The 18,585-nt window shown below is 49.3% G+C and overlaps 1 protein-coding gene across 1 annotated transcript in view; it reads left to right on the top strand.

Moving 5' to 3' along the window:
- Positions 1 to 18,585, top strand: part of COL22A1 (collagen type XXII alpha 1 chain) — a 247,120-nt gene that overhangs the window by 202,965 nt on the left and 25,570 nt on the right. The window contains exons 49-52 of the mRNA XM_032416080.1: positions 3,615 to 3,668; positions 6,929 to 6,982; positions 11,571 to 11,624; positions 15,901 to 15,954. Coding sequence (XP_032271971.1) covers positions 3,615 to 3,668; positions 6,929 to 6,982; positions 11,571 to 11,624; positions 15,901 to 15,954 — 216 coding nt within the window. The remainder of the gene's footprint in view (positions 1 to 3,614; positions 3,669 to 6,928; positions 6,983 to 11,570; positions 11,625 to 15,900; positions 15,955 to 18,585) is intronic.

Here is an 18,585-nt window from a genome sequence, read left to right as displayed (position 1 = left end):
GGCTTGATGTATTATTAATTTCCATCTATCTGGGGTGGTGGGAAACCTGAGATAATTGCAAGGTTAGGATCTTTTGTGAGAAATGGAGAAGCAGCTTCCCCTCTTCCGTAGGATCCTGTCCCATGGCAAGAGGCTCTGGGAATCACAGAGTGTCTCCATAAGCACAGACTTTCCTGGATTTACTACAATTAATGACAATAATAAATCACTAAAAAATATTATTATCATTGTTACCATCTTGAACCATTCATTCATTATCGTTTTAAGGCACTTGTCATCAATATACTGTAGATACTGTGACTATCATCCCATTTGCCCCCATTGGGCCCCCTGAGCAAATGTTCTTCCTTGCTCTGGTAGTAACTGTATCTCTGACCCCGACTGATGCACTTCTTAGCAAATCCGTCTCCCTTTGGTCTAAACTGCCCACAGATTAGTCTTGTTGCTCCTGTGCTCAGAGTCCACCGTAGTTGATGCTCACGTATCCAGCCAGGGTAACCACGGTAATGGGCAGCGCGAATAAGCATCCTCACCAAGCCCAGGACCGGTCCCCTGCGACTTCCCATGTGTTCTCCAGGAGCCCTGGCCACCCCCAGACCTTGCAGAATGAGGGATTACTGGTAATGGCTAAAGGACAACCGAAGGGAACCCACTTCAAATCGGGACCAACCTAACATAATCAATAAAGAAGCAGAGGCTGGGTTAGGATCATGAAGTTAAAAATGTGTGCCATTAATCTTGCCTTGTCTTCTTTTTAACAACCCTAAATGACTTCTAATTGTAAGTATGTTAATTCTTAGAATAAATTAGGTTGTTTTAAATGTATTTTTTTCAATAAAATCATACAGGAGCATGAAACTGCATCTTTTACTTCAAAACTGACTTTTACAGCAAACTCATAAAAAGTACATTAACTACAAAAGTATGAAAGCTTTCCCAGTTTACTGGAGAGCTCACCTCAAATCTTGGATCCTCAGCTCACTTCCCACCTTCCCCCCCACCCATCAGCGCCTGTGCTGTTAGCATCCTTTTCAGTTTCTCAAGACTTCATGCCTCACTGTTGCGTCTCTGCCATGAGCGAGATTGCGAACTGCCTTGCCAGGGGATGGGTCAGTCTGTTGCCATTTAGGTTCATGAAATTCTGCATTTTCTTTAAAGAAATAATTTCACGTGGGAAATTCCTTTGTATCGTATTTGCTTGTGTTCCTGGATTTTGTGGCATCTGATGCTCAGGCACAAGAGAAACTGATCAAGATGGCAATGTTACAGATAATGGTTAGTGCGAATTGCGGAGGGACATTTGAGAAGGAAATAATTTCATATTACAGTTTTCATATCACAACGACTTTAGCTTCTCCATGCAACCTAATAGCTGAGGGGCTCCCGAAGTGAAGGTGGAGTAAAAGCCCCATCCCCACCCCACCCTGGTCGCTCCAAAGCGTATAACACATCTCCAGTGCAAATGAAACCATGTTCTCCTCTCCTTGGAAATTGCTCTTTGGACTCTATGACAGCTGTAGGAAATGCCTCCTGGCTTATGGTTCTCATGCTAGATGATGAATCTGGGATTCAGAAACAGTCTCCATCTGATCAATGTGTTCAGTTCATTCAGTTGATGTTTACTGAGCTTCTGCTTTGTGCCATGCTCTGTACTGTTCTTTGTCATTGGGAGTGGATGCCAGTCGCCCGTCCATTCAGGTTCAGTGGCCAGTCATGCAGAAGCAACTCGAGAGCAGGAAACCCTCCTGGTCGTTGATGCATTGTTTCTTCACGTGCTTCCATGTCGGACGCTGTAACCAGGGATATAGATACCAAGCAGATAAGGCTCCTTTATTATTTTTACTTCAAAGTTGATTTCCTGGTGCTCAGTTGGCCTCCTTCTTTCGGAGAAAGCCCTTACCCTGTTCCCAACCTGCTGTATGGAATTTAATTCCAACATAGCTGGGTTCCAGGGTATAGGGTGCTGCGGGGTTTTGGCAAAATTATATAGAAGAATCCAGTAGAAACGCCATTGTTCTGCTAGGTTTGAACTAGATGTGGAGGTTCCCAGCAGCGGCATGAATCTTGGGCTATGTATGCAGGTATTATCAACATCCCTTTATTTCATGAACATTTACTGGCTCCTCACCTAGTGAAAGAGGTGGAGGCAAATCTGACTGCATCTTATCCCTGGGGATTTACCTTACATGGCCAGCAAGACCTATCTTCCATAGCTGTATCAAATTTCCTTGAGGCCCATGATGTAGCCATATCTGTAACCCTAACAATTGGCCAGCGCTTGGTATGACATAGGCACTTGATAAGTGTATGTAAAAAACCTAAAGACTGCTGGAAAGGTACTACAAGACCTTGCTTATTTGTCCTCCCATACTTAGTTCATATCTGCAGCGTTCCCAGTCATGGACTGGCCAGTAGATACACTGCTGTTATCAGTGCTTGTGATAACGAGGAACCCTTTAGGGAGAGCCCTTAGTGAGTGCCAGGGCTGGCTAACTCTAGGTAGGACCTTACTCAGTTCTCTCAACCACTCAAGTGAAATAGGTCCTCTCTTTCTCTCCAGTGCACAAAGGAACTGAGAGATACAGAGGAGTAAAATAACGTGGAGAACCAGGACATGGACCCAGGAACTCTGGCTCTGGGAGGGTGCACCCCAACCAACACCCTCTGTTCTGTGCTAAGCATGCTGTAGGCAATGCAATGCCTCCTTACCCTCCTTACAGCCTGGGCAATCATATCACTTCCAGCCTTTTGCCAACAAGGACACTGAAGTACCACTTGAGCAAAGCTAGAAAGAAGCAGTGTATTCGTTAGTCTAAAGAATCTCTGCCCCATCTGCCAGCCAGCCCAGCTTTTCATTTATTCATTTATTCAAGAAATAGTGAGCACCCACTATCTCCAAGGCACTGTTTTAGCTCCCAATAAAGCAAATAGTCAACAAACACTAGGGTGTCAGAAGGCGACAAGGCTAGGAGGAGCATAAAGACGTTAGAAGGGGCAGGGACTTGGGTTTTGGATTTGGGAGGCAGGTGATTTTTCACTGAGCTGGGATGGGGATGAGGGCAGGCTGTGAAATCTGAGCCCCGGGAGATTGGATTACGGGGGGTGGGGGGGTGCAGCATGGGAGAGAGCCCGCAGCAGAGGCAGATCTGGGCTCACTCTGCTGCACTTACTCACCTGTGTAGAGCTCCTTGTTCATGGATCTGTCCATGCATTTCTCATCCCTGGGTTGACACAACCAAGTGCCTTCCTTGATGACCTGGAACATAAATCCAGTTCATTTTTGCCTCTGTCCTGAAATGTTCCCTGATATTAGCTAAAACGTCCACTGTGAAGTGAGACCGTTTACCGTTGTCTTAGGGATGACTGTGGATACTCTGGTCCTTTGTGCAATGCTTTGTGCAATGTGGCTTCTGTGCTCCCAACATCTTTTGTCTTCCCAGAGTCCTGCCCCACCTGCTGGGGAAGGCAGAAGCACGTCTGGAGTACTTATGGTTCCAGCCACCAGGGAGGGGCTCAGGATGCACCTTTGTGCACCATGTGCTTCGTGCACAAAGAGGCGCTAATGACCATGGTGCAATGTACAACAAACTAACTTCCTGCTCTATCATCCGTAGGGAGCAGACGGAATTGCTGGAGCTGCTGGCCCTCCAGGAATCCAAGGGCCGCCGGTAAGTTCCTCAGTGGACTGGATCTGCCTTGAGTCTGTGTTTGGGCATCCCCGGAACCCAGGTGTCTGCCATCCCTGCCCTGGTCCTCCCTACCTCCTTGGCTCACTCACCCCAAGTATTCACGAACGGTCTTGCAAGGAAACCGCAGGAGGGGGGCGCTTTCTGTTGGAGCCCCGGGTTCTTGCCTCAAAAATAAAGGTTTGGTTGAATGATGTGGCAATCCGTGATTCCAGAATTTGGTTTACAACCAGCTCACACAGGCCCTGTGTCAGGTTCTCTCCTCACAGGCCCAGGAGAGTAGAGAAGCTGGAGCTGACCCATGCTGAGGCTACTGTGTGCATCAAGAGGCACGTTGGGCAGGAGTAGCCCCTGTTACCCAAGCGTTCCAAAGAGGGGAGGGAAGTAAGAAAGGGGAGTCATACCACAAGCTGGCTAGCTGGCAAGCAGGTCAGCCCTGCCCTGGGATGTCTGGACTCTAGTGCCAAGAACACTTGAGGGATCAGTTAGGACAGCTTCCCCATCCTAGGACGAGGAGGACAAAGCCCAGTGGGACTCGTTCACTAGTCCAAAGCCACACAAGAAATCAGTATCCAAGTTGGGAGTGAAGTCAATTGGGAAACCCCCAACTCCATGTTCTTGCCGTTCCTCACTGACCGGCTGTTTGGGGTGGTTGGGGTGGGGCTGCAGGGGTGTTGGATTTGAAAACTACCAGCCACGTGGACTCTCTTACCTTCCTCATCTGGCCAGTCCTATCCAAGCAGCCCACCTGCTTTTTACTGATTCTCAGATGGCAAAAGATCTCCCCAATAAAAACAAATGGACTGTGTGCTCGAGGAGAATCAGCTGCGGGACCCAGATAGGAATCATCAGGTACTTCAGAATTAAACTGTATTGAATGAGACGTTGATTCTGTCGTGGGGGACCCTGAGGCAAGCGATGGCTGTGCTTGGAGCTGTCTGGGGTCCTGTTATTCCACTGTATACATCAAACCAGAATATACCCCAGATTTCCTTAGCATAACTAATGAGTGTTGGTAGTTAAAAAAAGAAATAAGGAACGCTAAGTGGGACGTAGTAAAAAAAAAAAGATACATAAAAACTGAAAACATTACCATTATATTTTGAATTGAAGCATACAAACCATTTGCCAATCTTTTTGACATAAAATGAAGGCCTTACTTGATTTTGGGTCCTCAGCATGGAGTCTCTTGTCATTATCCTTGTAAAAGGAACATCTACTCATTTGCTATGTGGTTTGAGAATGTAAAAACACCTGTGGAGCAATTTGAATGTAGAATCCTGGATCCTGGATTGTTAGGATATTTTTTTTTTCTAAACCTTCATAGCTATCCTATTACAGCCATCTGGATAGTGAGTCATCTTTATAAAATATTTTTGAAGTCTTCACTTAAAAATTGTTCTTTTTCTTTTTCCACCTGAATTTAATGGGGTTACCTAATGAATAATTAAATTGTGTAATTTCCGTAGCAAACCACAACTTGTACAATGCAAACAGGTTTAGGAACGAGCATGCTGACTCCTTGTGCGTCTTCAGCTCATCAGATGGAAGCAAAAAAATCCCTAAACATTAGATATGTTAGTCTCATGGGCCATGTGGTCTCTCTTGGAAAAATTCAGCCCTGCTCTGGTAAGGTGAAGTCAGCCACAGTCAATAGGTCAACAGAAGGCTTCTGATAAAGCTTTTTTTTGCAAAAATAGCAGAGGGCTGCATTTTGCTGACCAATAGTGGCTCTATCCCTAGGGTCTATGGAACCATAGACATTCAGAAAGGAATCCAGGGAGCTCTATTATCAATATTTAAAAATCTGTAAAGATGACTATTTGTTCCAAGTTGACCCCCAAATACCCACTCAGTTACGTGTTTGTAGGTTTTGTGATATGGGAGGCGGTGAATATTTTTGCTTTACTGTTGCTCTTTTGTGTTGGTCTAAGTGGCATGATGGCTGGGCGACCTCAGCTATCATGGCTCATCACGTTACAGAGATGCAGGGCATGCCAAATTGTTGTCAGTGCAAATGCATCACCTGAGCATTCCAGTTTCTAAAATTAAGAGTAACCCTTCAACCGTGACTGCGTAAAGTGCTATTCCTTTTGATTTTGAGAAAAGGTTTTAACCAAGTAGTAGTAAACCTCAAACACGGTCTAACCTTCCTCAATTCCCAGGGGTCATGAAAAAGTTCTCATCTCTTAATGACGTATTGCTAATATCTTCCATTTTCTTCAGGTGGGGAGAAAAGACTCAATTGTGGAGTTTTTATTAGTTTAAGGAGCACTTCATAAAGGAAATGTGCTTTGGGTCCCCTGATTGGACCCTTTTTACAAGACAATGTATAAAATCTGCATAAATCTGAATTAAATATCAAAGTAGTTTTGCCTTTCGCTTTTCTTGCAAGAAGCTAACATCACAACCCTTAAGAATACCTCACTCTGTGTGGATGAGAATGTAAAACCTGACATCATCATTTTATCACAGAAGGAACAGTGATGGGAGAGATTATAAAGTTGTAGGGGCTTCTAAACATGGTAGAGACACAGATGACGTCAGAATGCTCATCCAGATAGACGTGAAGGCACTGATGACGTCACCTGATGTAAAGCTGTGGTTGGCAGTGATGTGTATCTTTGGTGCATAAAATGGAAAATGAAGTATGAATTAATGTGGTTTGGCAAATACAGTCTTTCAAAACACAAGCTCTGTTTCGTGGGGGGAAAGAGATACTAAAAGCGAGCTACTGGTGGTAGAACGTTTGGGACCCTCCAGACAAGAGGATGGTAATAGTAGACCATCTGTTCAGGCCCTGGTCAGCCTTTCACTCGCCTTGGGTCCTGTGTGCACAGCAGCTCCAGATGCTCTGGTCTTGGGCCGCGTGGTGAGGACCGGAATTTCAGGCAGTGAGGGACAGAGTGCAGAGCTGGACCCAGGTCTTGTGGACCTCAGGACCTGAATATCTTCTTCCCCCCAGACTTCTCCATCTTTAATTCCCCCCGAGTCTATGTCATATAGCCAAAATGAGACCCTGTCTGCGCACCCACCTGCGTGATTGTGCCCTGCCTGTGGTGGTGGTGCTGGGGGTGGGGTGGGGGGGAGAGGCAGTGCCTGGGAAGCCAGGAGACAGAAGCACCCATTGCTTCTCGCCGAAGACCCCTTCCAGTCCGTGAAGGCAATTCTATGCGAGATCATGTACTTCCAGAAAAGCCGATCTAAGATTTAATGGTGTTTTTATGTCTTGGATCTTTTAGGGGAAAGAAGGTCCTCCTGGCCCCCAAGGTCCATCTGGAATACCCGGAATCCCAGTAAGTGGCATTTAAAAAAAAAAAATGGTTTCTCCACTACAAAAATGAGCAAACAAAAATAGATTCCACAACTGTTAAAGCAAGGCATGGTCCCTAGGGGAGTTTTCAGGGCTCCAGAAAATGAGAAGGATAATCACTAACCAAAGCCAGGTATGTTTTTGGTGGGGGTCAGTCTTAACCTCATTCTTTCATGCAGTAGGTGCTGTTGTTGACTTGTGTAGATGGCGTTTGCCTCTGTCCACACACACACGCGTGTACGTACAGAGTTGAGACAGCACACGCACACATAGGCGTGCACAGCTGTGACAATTCACTATCTGTGAGAATAGAAACAGTTTGTTTCCCACACTGGTGTTAAATGTTCATGTGCTCATTAAATTTTACATAGGCTCTACACAATAAATATACCATAATATATATGTTTATTCCTCTGTGGCCTCAGAAATTGTACAGTTATTGGAGAAGACTATAATAAGCTCGTCCGCATGCATGGCCCTTTTCTGTTTTCTATTCGATGGTCCACAAAGGTGGGGTTGACTCGTCAGGTACGATAATGTCTGAGGTTCTTGATACATACCTCCAGATTACTTTCTACAAATACTGTTCTGGACTTTTACATTCACTCTACTTCCCAGTGGGTTGGAGCTCTTCAGGGTGTTAGTAATAAGGCTGGTCCAGAGAAGGCCATGTGCTACCTTCTCTGTGGAGAATGAATCCCTGTGGGGCTCGTGGACTGGCCTGGGCTGACTGCTGGGGCCTCTACTGGCCACAGTCTCCCACGCCTTCCCTGCATGATGATGGGCTTTATTGCGGCCATACTGGTTTCCTTTTGGTTCCTAGAATGCTCTGCATCCTCTCCTCTACAGACCACAGAATTTTGCACATGCATTTCTGTCTACACAGAATGCCCTTCCTCACCTCTTGCACCAGTTGATGCCTTTGATTCTTCCCATCCCATCTCAGGCATCAGCCCTGGAAAGTTCTCTCTGTCCCCGCAGGCTGGGGCCCGCTCTCCTAGTTTCTTTTCCTTTCTTCCTGAGTACGCATCTGAGCTGTAGCACATCTTTATTTGTGTAATGGTTTGATTAGTGACCACCACCTCCTTTATGCATTAATTGATTCGCTCATTCAACCAACTATCTTTAGGAGCCTACTGTTTGCTAGACCTGGGGACAATAGAGAGGAGTGCCTGGTAATCATGGGGCGATGCTCTAGGCCATGGGTTCTAGAAGACCAGGCTTTTGCTTCCCACACATAGTGAACACTCGGCAAATAGTAATTTAAGAAACAGGTGGATGAATGAACTGTTCTGCGAGAGCCCTCCCTCCTGGAGTAGCTGATAAGTGCCCCCCTCCACCCAGGAGGCATTTCCTGGGCACCATTGATGGTCCCTACAGCCACAAGACCCCGAGGTTGAGTAACCTGTGCAGGGATGTGAAACCCCTTTTGGTCTAAACGGCAGCCCAGTAGCCTAGTCTGTCCTGGCAGCTGGGAAGAACTGACTTATTTAATTCTAGCAATAGTGAAGCTAGGGAGAGAAAGTCCCGGTTTGGATTTGTGCCAACCCCTTACCACTAAAGTCTTAGCGTGCAGGAGAAGAGAGACCTGCCCTTAGGTGTGACTATGTGTACTATGCAGACCCCATCCTGTGGCTCAAACCTAAGCCAAGCCTGGGTGTGTGCCTCCCTGGTGTCCCGTGAATGGACCCTGCTTTCCTGTCTCTCACCCCACCCCCACTCCCAGCCTCCCTGAACGTCCTTTGCTTCTTCCATAGCATTCCTGCCTCAGAAACGCTTCCTCTCCCTCTGCCTGGACAATAAGAATCCTCATCGCTTTCTTGTGCACGGTGCTCACCCCTTGGCGGGCTCCGTGCAGAGAGCTTTCCGCACGTTAATGCATGTACCCCACGCCTCGGGCCCCCTCAGCAGTTCATCCTGGGGTCCCAGCTGAAGGTTTTCTCCAGGAGGCACCCTGAGCTTCCGCAGTGGCTTGGGTAGAACTGAGCTGTGTTTCAGGAGCACTCAGCCCCTGTGCCGTCACAGCACTGAGGGTCTGCGACCACACACGCCTGTTCATTTCTGTCCACCTGCACCACGCCCGTGCCAGCACAGCGCCGAGTACTGGCCCAGGCCAGCATGCGAGGTACCAGACGGACCCAGCCCTCATCCCCCCTCGCGTGCAGCCTGAAGTCTCATGGAGAAGCCAAAGAGAAAAGGAAGAAACCATTGACACAAAACATGATGCGCTATATGATAGAGGGGGACCCAGGGGCCACAGAGCCCAGGGGTGGATACCCACGCCAGACCCGAAGGGATATCTGGGGAGGTGACACTCAAGGAGAGTGTTCAAGGTCAAGTAGTCTAGGCAGAGAAAGATGAGAAGGGGCAGGAAGAAGGCCTTTCAGGTAGAAGGAACAACATATAAAAGACACGGACGTGGGCGCCTGGGTGGCTCAGATGGTTAAACGTCTGCCTTCGGCTCAGGTCATGATCCCAGGGTCCTGGGATCGAGTCCCGCATCGGGCTCCCTGCTCAGCGGGGAGCCTGCTTCTCCCTCTGCCTCTCTCTCTCTCTGTCTCTCATGAATAAATAAATAAAATAAAATATTAAAAAAAAAAAAAGACACGGACGTATTTACGTACAGGAACTGGCTATAAGAAGTGTTGAACGTTAAGAAGTGGCTTCCACGTCTGGTAGGGGCTGTGAGGGCTGCAGTGCAACCTTCTGCGGACACTCACTGAGCACCCACATGACGTTGTGTGAAGTGGAACAACACACCTCACCATTTATTAAGCACCAGCTCCGCATCACACTCTGTACCAGAAAGACCCTATATATTCCTCTGCCTGCAGGAGGTGAGAGCGTCCCTGCAGTTTACTGAAGGTGCAGAAACAGGCCCTGAGATGTTGACGGTGTCAGCAGCCCGTCAGCTAGGGGCAGCCCTTCTCTCTTGCAAAGCCACGTTTCCTTCTCACACGATTCGCTAGGCCACACTCAGCCCACCTTTGCTTTTCCCCTAGTGGTGCTCGCGCCTTTCCCGACGACCTCATGTCTGTGCCAGGAGTCCTGGCGTCTCCTGCCAGCCTCCAGCCAGAGTTTGCAGGTCTGCCCGTGTCTCTTCCTGCGGCATCGGCTTTGTCTTCCGTGCATGGCTGCTGCTGCATGCCTGGGGAGGAGTGGTTTCAGGGTTAAACTCTTATTTGAAAAGAGGATCAGTACAAGGGCGCCTGGGTGGCTCCGTTGGTTAAGCATCTGACTCATGGTTTCAGCTCAGGTCACGATCTCAGGGTCCAGGGTCCTGGGATTGAGCCCCGCATCAGGCTCTGTGCTGGGTATAGAGCGGGCTTGGAATTCTGTCTCTCCCTCTGCCCCCACCCCCATCCCCCTTTCTCTCGCCCTCTCTGGGGAAAAAAAAGAATGCAAAAGAGGATCATTATAGCCTGGCCTTGGCAGCAGCCCTGCAGGTGTATGTGGTCAAGGCGGCTGTGCCAGGAGCAGCGTTCGTGAAGAGTTACGGGTGCCATTGAGCATCGGCCAGCAGCCCAGGTGGCCAGTAAACTTAGATTCCTGTCCCCAGTGGCTTCCCAGCAGTGCCAAGCCGCTGACGTCGAAGGCACTGGTGAGGAATCATGCACGGTTTCACGAATGCCTGCAGCAGCAGGAGGAGCGCCATTGCTGGGGCCATTTATCGATGCCTGGTTTGTTCAGCCTCGCAAGCTGGAGCATCGGTTCTGAGCCGCCTGGCGATGCCGCGGGGCAGGATTGCCATCTCTTTTTAGGAGAAGGGAACTGAGGAGTTGAGAATACCAGTAACTTGCCCAAGATCATATGCCTAGTAGTGCAGGCAGGGTTCAGACCTAGCCTGGTTTGACTCAGTTTCCCCTCTGTCCTGCTGCCTTGTGGCTTTCTTTCCCCAGACCCCACCCAGTGCAGGTGGCCCAGGATTGGAACCCAAGTCTGTGTGATGTCATAGTCATTGTACAGAATTATTTTCCCATTTGCAGAGGCTCCTGAAGAATACTGGTCTCTTGGATTAACACGAGGCTTATGGCGTCCTCCCTTAGAGCGGGAGGTTGGTTACAGGGAGGGGGATCACAGCTAGATTTCACAGAGAGAAAGGCCAAGTGTCCATGCAGAAACCTTGCTGTCATTCTCTGAGCCCCTGTATGTTCCCAGGGCTATGCCCCGTGCTCTCCTACATCTCCTCACCATCTCTGTCGGAAGCCGCGTCCTTACCTCCTCATCACTACGTTCAATCCAGGAGGCCCAGCTATGAGGCGCCGTTGTCCTAAGTTCGACTTTGGGAAATGTCCAGTGCGGGGCTTCTTTAGATCAATAGCACTGATAATGATGCTGTTGCAATTCATTTCTTTTCCACTCTGTGCCAGGCTCTGCGGATCAGAGATCCAAGCCAGAGTTGCGGTGTTGGGAAGGAACCACGATGTCAAACCAGTTCTGTCTGTGGACACGTCCCCGGAGCCCCTAAGGGCGGCTGTGGCCACACACTAGGCGTGCACCCCCAGCAGAACCCCATCTTTCCACCCAGCACCCTTGGCCAGAGATAACGGTTAATTTGATTTCTCTTGCAGGGAGAAGAAGGGAAAGAGGGCAGAGATGGAAAACCAGGTCCCCCCGGCGAGCCGGTAAGGGGCTCTAAATTTCTTACAATTGTACAGGCCAAATGAGTAATTTCTCAGCAACAACCGCTCTGTGTTGAGGAGCTACTATGACTCAGGCATAGTAAGAGTTACTTCGTTTATTTCTCCTGACCACCCTGCAGGGTGAACACTGCTGTCCCCATTATACAGCTGAGAAAACTGAGGCTCAGGGAGGTGAAGTGATGGGCCCAAAGTCACACAGTGAGCTGGTGACAGAACCAGAACTGATCCCAGGGCTTCTGCCCATCCTCTGCATTTTTTTCTTACTGCCCCATGCAGCCTCCATCCCGTTGACTTGGGAGGGGAGCTGGGGCAGGTGAGGCCCCGCTGGAGTAGAAACCTGATGCCTGAAAGCCCGTTATCCCCACGGAAGCCCTGAGCTTCTCCCATCAGCTCCAGGTGATGGGAGTTGGCCCTTTCTTCAATTCTGGTATAGAGCTGTAGGTTTTGTTTTGTTTTGTTTTTTCTTTTTCTTTAACGTTACCTGTCCAGGACACAGTGAGGCAGACGGAGTGCACGTGAGCAAGTCTCTGCCTCAGTAGCTGTTGGTTGGAAGTGTGAGGGCTTTCTGCACACCCAGATCTGTGACCTCATCATTGTCCTGCCACAGCTGGCCACTGTTCTCCCCTGTGGGTCGGGGCCCGTGGTGATGGCACCTTGGTCTCCCCAGATCCCTTCCACAGCCTCAGCCTCGAGGGGAAGCTGGAAGGTGGTGTCTGGGCTTCGAGACCCGGCTCCCCGCATGCCCACCAGTAGGAGAGTAGTTAGTGATGGGGCGCACCCAGTCGCATACTAAGCAGGCCCGAGGAAGGAGGAGGACGCCCTCCAGACACGGACGTGAAACTCCTCCAAGATGGATTGTTAAGTAAAAAAGCAAAGGCACAGAGCGGTGTGCGTAGCCTGCCCTGTTTAGTATAAAAGCAGGCCTGTGTGTATTTTTCTAGTGTTTACATAATGGCAGTCCGGGGGACTCCAAAAGCACCTCTAACGGTCGTCACCATCCACTGTAGGGTGATTCTGGGCAGAAGGGGCGCAGGGGCGCAAAGGCAAGTCTGTGCTCTGTGGTGAGTGATTTTATTATCGAGCCATTAGTATGCATTGCTTGCTGATAACATGTAATTTAAAATGAACCGAAATATTTTATGCCAAAATGACAAGCACAGCCAGAAGAAGACCCTGGCTCCAGACGCTGGCTCCACTCCAGACCGGCCCCGGGGCCTGGGGTGAGTCGGGAAGCGTCTCCGAGATGCTTTTTCAATAGAACGAGAGTCATAGTAGCAACTCGCTAGAGTTGCCGGAGAACCCAGTGAGGTGAGAAACCAGCAGAAGGCGTCAGGCTCGCCTTGCTGTTGATGACTTCACCAAGCCCCCGGCTGTGACTCCTGGTGAGGTCAGGGCTCCAGAGCCCTTAGAGCCGCGGCTTGGGATAACATAAAATTTTCTACAGCAAGGTTTATGTTGCATTTAATTTGTTTGGTCATAAACTATTATGACTCGTTCCGCATCTTACGCAACTTGCCAGAAGCACCTTCTTTAACATTTTTCAGCTTTGCCAGATGCTGGAACCAGAATACACTGCTGAGAGCAAAAGAAAGCGCTCGTGGCAGCGAGCAGAGTCCAGAGCGCCCGCCAAGCCGCTGGAGGCTGAGGCCCAGCAGAGTGGTCTGTGGCGGGCACGTGGCAGTTAGCGGGGTGAAAATGTGGGAGGCGAGAGAGGACTGATATCACCACTGGGTGCCCACCTAGGGCTGGGGTACTGACACTTTGTTACATTTTCCACTGTAATCCCCAGAAAATCCCCATGGGGCATGGTGTCATTATTGCCCCAGATGAGGAAACGCACAGAGAGGTTAAGTGGGCTGGCCGAGGTCACACAGTGGGTAAATGAAGCTGCCAGGACTCACGCCCCAGAGGCTGACCCCAAAGGTCAGTACTGCAGAACAGGAAGTCAGCTTTTCTGCGGGAGTCTTATTCTGAGAGCTGACGTTTATGGTACAGGAGGACTGGGGCCCGTGGTCTTCATTTGGTCTGTTTATGGATCACCTCCTCCAGGTAGGCCTCAGGCATAGAGCAATATGAGACCAGGTCTGTTCTGGGTACATGGGGGGGACATCAGTCCCTGAGGAGGCAGGACTGGTCCTGCTGGAAGAGGTGGCCCAGCAGCTCCCACCCGGGGGCGTGCCAGAGTCCTCCAGGCATGCATTCTGGAATCTCAGCCTGTGGCCAGTGTGATGTCTTCTCTGTCTGAGCTGCTTAGGAAGTTGGCATAGGAATGAGCAGTGTCGGGTCGCATGAAAGCAGCCCTTTTAGAGACAAGGATTATGTTGCAGGTGGGGACTTTGGGAAGTGACCTCAGGAAGCACCGAGGGCAGGAGGAAATGAGACAAGGAGAGAAGGAAAGCCACGGACGTCAGGCGAGTGAGGCGGGCAGCTGGGCCACGGTCACTGCAGACCCTCTGAGAATTGGTGAGGAGCACACTTGCCGTCCTGCTCCTACCCCGGCCAGGCTATTCATCCATCCATAGACCTGAAGCCCTTTTGAAATTGAGGATTGCTCTGGGAGGCAGCAACTCGCACATTAACTTGCACACCTCGGTGTCACGCACCCCCGAAGGCCGATCTGTGCATGGGCCTCAGCCTGGGCGGGAACTGTTCAGCGCTGACAGGTGCCCTCCTCGGTGAGCCAAGGGGACCTGCTTGGGAAGCAGCATTCACTACAGGTAGTAGGTAGTTCGTCTTCACGTTGGCGTAGTCCTTCAAGTTCCTCTGTGTTAGGGACATGGATGGACAGACAGACAGCAGTAGATAGGTGGATAAATGATGGATGGATGACTGGATGTGGATAGATAGATGTGTAGATACATAGGCAGCTGTTTTGAGTTGCGTGTTGTGTAATCTTTATCAGGAGGCATTTGAGCTATAATTGTGGTGTAGGATGATGTACGGAGACTCTAGAGCCAAAATACCTGGATTAGAACCCCAGCAGTGTGACCTTGAGCAGATCACTTAACCTCTCTGTGCCTCAGTGTTTTGCCTGGTGGATAACAATGGCGCCTCCCTCATTGGGTTGTAGTAAGGACCCAGCGACTTACCGTGTGAGGCACTCATTTTGTGTCTGGAATGTGGAAATCCCTCAAGAGTTGCTGTGCGTTACCATTTTCCTGCTGGTGACTTGGACCAACGATGACCATGTCACTTGACTGCGGAAAGCATGGGAACCAGGCTAGGCCATGTACCCTCAGTCACAGAGTCCCATGAGGGCGACTGTGCTGAGTTTGCAACTGAGAACAGATCCAGGGAAGGGAAGGGACACTGAAGATCACACAGCAGTGCTTGGACCAAACACACGAACCTGGAAGTTAGAGCTTTGTGTGTCCTCTTTTCTGAGATTTCCCCTCCACCAAGGACGCCCCTTTCCCTCTCCTACCCTGCTCTTGGGCTCCGTCTGATCCTTGGGGTTTACAAGATGTGAAAAGGAGTGGAAATTGGGGGGTGGGATTTGCCCTCCTGTCACAGTGAAGGTGGGGCCAGGTGCTGCCCCATCTTCCATCAGTCTGACAGGCCCTGTCACCATCTCCCTGCCCCTCCACACCCCCACGCTGACCACATCGCCTGGGCTCAGCAGCCAGGCTCCCATTGGCTGTTATTTGTGGCTGGTTCTGCCCACGGAAGCACTGGGATGCTGGTGGTGAGGACTTTGAATAGCCCGAGTGTCCCCATAACTTCTCGGCATTAAGAGAAGCTGGACCGGGGAAAGGAGGGGTAGATGACAGGCTTCCCTGTCCACAGCAGCTGCTGGACGAGAAAGACATCCTTTGGGGTGGTGCACGCAGCTGGGATTCAGTCTGGCCGTGCTGTTCATTAACTCGGCGAAGCGCTAGCTTCTTGGAGCCTCAGTGTCCCCTGTTGTCACATGCGATAGTTGATGGCTGCCTTGAGGTGCTTTTGTGAATGAGTACAGAGTCATTCATAATGAGGATGTCTGCATGACTCTGCATCCAGACCAGAATGCTTCTGAGAACGATCAGGGGCCACTAGGAACAGTGGGTTCAGAGACCGCACCTGTGCAACGAGCACAGTCCGAGGAAACCAGGAGCATGGTAGCTGGGTACGCTGGCGTGATCCGTGGGCACTGCAGTGGGGCACAGCGTCCACGGAGGTGGTCGGCGGGGTCAGAAACGGGCTGGGGCAAGTGTGACAGGCGCCAAGCAGGGAGATCCTTATGACGATGGCCCCAAACTCTTCTCTTCTTTACTCTCAGGGCAAAATGGGAGAGCCTGGTCTGCCAGGACTGGAGGGAGCCCGAGGCCCACCTGTAAGTGCCTGTGTGTGTGTGTGTGTGTGTGCGTGTGCACGTTGTCCATGTAGAACGCGGCCGTCAGCCGCACGGCTCATACACTGTGCCCGCCCCACCCTGGATTTCCAGAAGTACCTCTCTTCCAAGACGTCGGTGCTTCTACGAAGTAATAAATTCAGTTCTTTCACGAGCGTGGCTATAAAATGTATTTTCAAAATTACAACCATTGTTGCCATCTTGTTATTCTAAGTTTTCTTTGTTCTTAACCTATTTAGTATGATTTTAATGGGCTTTCTCTGGATGATAGGACCTAAAAATAAATCTTATTTTTGAACACTTTCCGTGGCTAAAGGTTTTTTTCCCCCAATTATAAAAGTAACCCATTCTCATTGTATACCAATGACAATGATGGCAAAAATATAAAAACAATAAGAAAAATAATGTTATAGAGAATATAATAGAGTTACTCGTAATTCTGCAACACAGAGGTAAAGCTCTGTTAACATTTACGTATATTCTTTCTAGATCTTAGGAATGTATTATGAAGTCTGTATGAATTCTGACTCTTTTCTATGTATGAATTCTCACATTTATATTTATATATCCATCTATTTCCAGCTTCCAGGCTAATGTACATGTAAACATGCATAGATAATTTTTCTATAAAAATGAGTTGTATATTTTGGGGTTGGGTTTTTTTTTTTTTTTTTTGCTAAATGCTTTACTTCTTCATAATTTAAAAATTGCTTACATAATCCCATAAATTTGTTTTTAGGAAAAAATATATTATTTTTAATGACAATTAAAACCCACTTATCTGGCAAGAAGTAGGAGATCAAAATGCCACTTCTATTTCCTTAATGTATTTTTCTGTGAAAATCAATAACTCACCTGGCTAGCATTCAGTAAGAAGGAACTGAAACACAAAAATCAATTTCCTTTTTCCTAAATCTCCTTGCCTTTCACCTGATTGTGCTAGGAGAGCAAATCTAAGAGTGGGGAATACTACCTCCTGTGTCAGAATTAAAACACAGAATTAGTGGCCGGTTTTTTTTAAGGTGGTTCCTGGCTTATTGGAGGAGAGGGTCTTCCTTTTAGCCAAGGGGATCCATTTGCTGGGACCCACGTTGAGGCAAGACCCATTTCTCAGTTGAGACTTGCAAGGAATCCTACTTCAGTGCAGGGGCAGAAGCTAGAAACCCAAACAGGTGAAAGAAGACCCAGGTCCTCTGGCTGGCAAGGTGTAGGTCAGAGAGCCAAGCTTGGAAGAACCACACAGTCTTTGAGATAGATAAATGTGGGTTCAGCTTTTACTTGGTCACTTACTTTCATCAAGGGACCATTCTGAACCTCTGTTTCTTCTTCTATGAAGTGGGGGTTGGAATGTCTCCCCCTTCTGTAGGGTGGTTGTATGCATTAAAGGAGATGATGGAAGGTACAATTATCAGTCAAGTGCCTGGCACAGTCTGTTAAGCTCCCTCAGTTGGTGTTTCTGTCCATGATCATACGGGAGGAGAGCACAACAGGGTCCCGGCTCTGAGCTGGCTGGATTGGGGATTCTAGTGTCTTTGAGGATGGTGCTGGGACCCAGGCAGGCCCTGCCCCTCTCCAGGGAAAGAAAAGTGGCCTGTTTTGAACAGCGGTGAGCACGGTTTATCTCTTATTCGTTGCTGATGGCAACTCTGCAGAAGTAGGGTCTATCCTCATTTACAGATGTGGAAACTGAGTCCCAGTGAAGAGAAGTAAAGCACCCAAGATCCACAGCTACAAAGTAGGGAGCCATGGCTCTCTTCCATACCTGACTCCAAAGTCAGCCTTAATGATACATGAGGCCCTTTTCCATAGATTAATTCTGCAAAGCGATGCCTGGCAGGTACTTTATTCTTCTCAGTTTATAGATGATGTTAGGACTCTAAGGGGAAAGCTGACTTCTCCAAGGTACAGCGGTTGAATCTGGGATCAAATCCGAGCTGACTCCCTTCACCTCCTCCTCCGCCTGCCACTGACACGTCCTGGCTACCATGACAGGCCTGAATCGGGTGGCAGTGTCTCATCTCATCCTTACTGTAGCCCATCAGACAGGGGACACCTCCCCGCGTTACAGCTGAGGCCCCCGAGGCTCAGAGTCGGGAGGTGAAATGCAGCCACTTAGCTGGGGGCTTTGCAGGGGTGTGAAACGTCTGGCGGGGCTCCTGACCTCCTTTGTCCCCTGAATCTCTGGACCTCTGAGAGCATGCACCTGTCACCACACCGCCTGCTACTTGCGAAGCATCCCCAGAGCCCCCCTCCCAGAGGCAGGAGAGGTCCTACTTTCTTATTCCCCACGTCCGGAGAGGCAGGCTAGATAACACATCTCCAGGGTAAGAACCCCCACATAAGGGAGGCCGCTAGGTTGTCTCTCTTTTCGGATGGCCAGGCCCTGGTGTGGTCTTCTCCTCAGCAGAGTCTTCATTTGCTTTTTGGAACCAGGACCTAAAATCAGGGCATAAGGTCAGAGAAGAGCCTGGCAAGGTCAGCCAGGAGGTATTTGGGCTTGGCCCTGGAGGGTCCGATTTGGCCACAAACGGCTGCCTCGTTGAGTTGAGGGGTGACTTTGAGGAGGGCGTGCTTTGCAGAGAGACAGACCTGGGCTTGAATCACGACTCTCCT

This window comes from Phoca vitulina, unplaced genomic scaffold (assembly GCF_004348235.1).
Source record: "Phoca vitulina isolate PV1807 unplaced genomic scaffold, GSC_HSeal_1.0 scaffold18, whole genome shotgun sequence".
Taxonomy (NCBI): domain Eukaryota; kingdom Metazoa; phylum Chordata; class Mammalia; order Carnivora; family Phocidae; genus Phoca; species Phoca vitulina.
The sequence above is the reverse complement of the archived record's forward strand: the minus strand, read 5'-3'. Positions and strand labels throughout refer to the sequence as shown.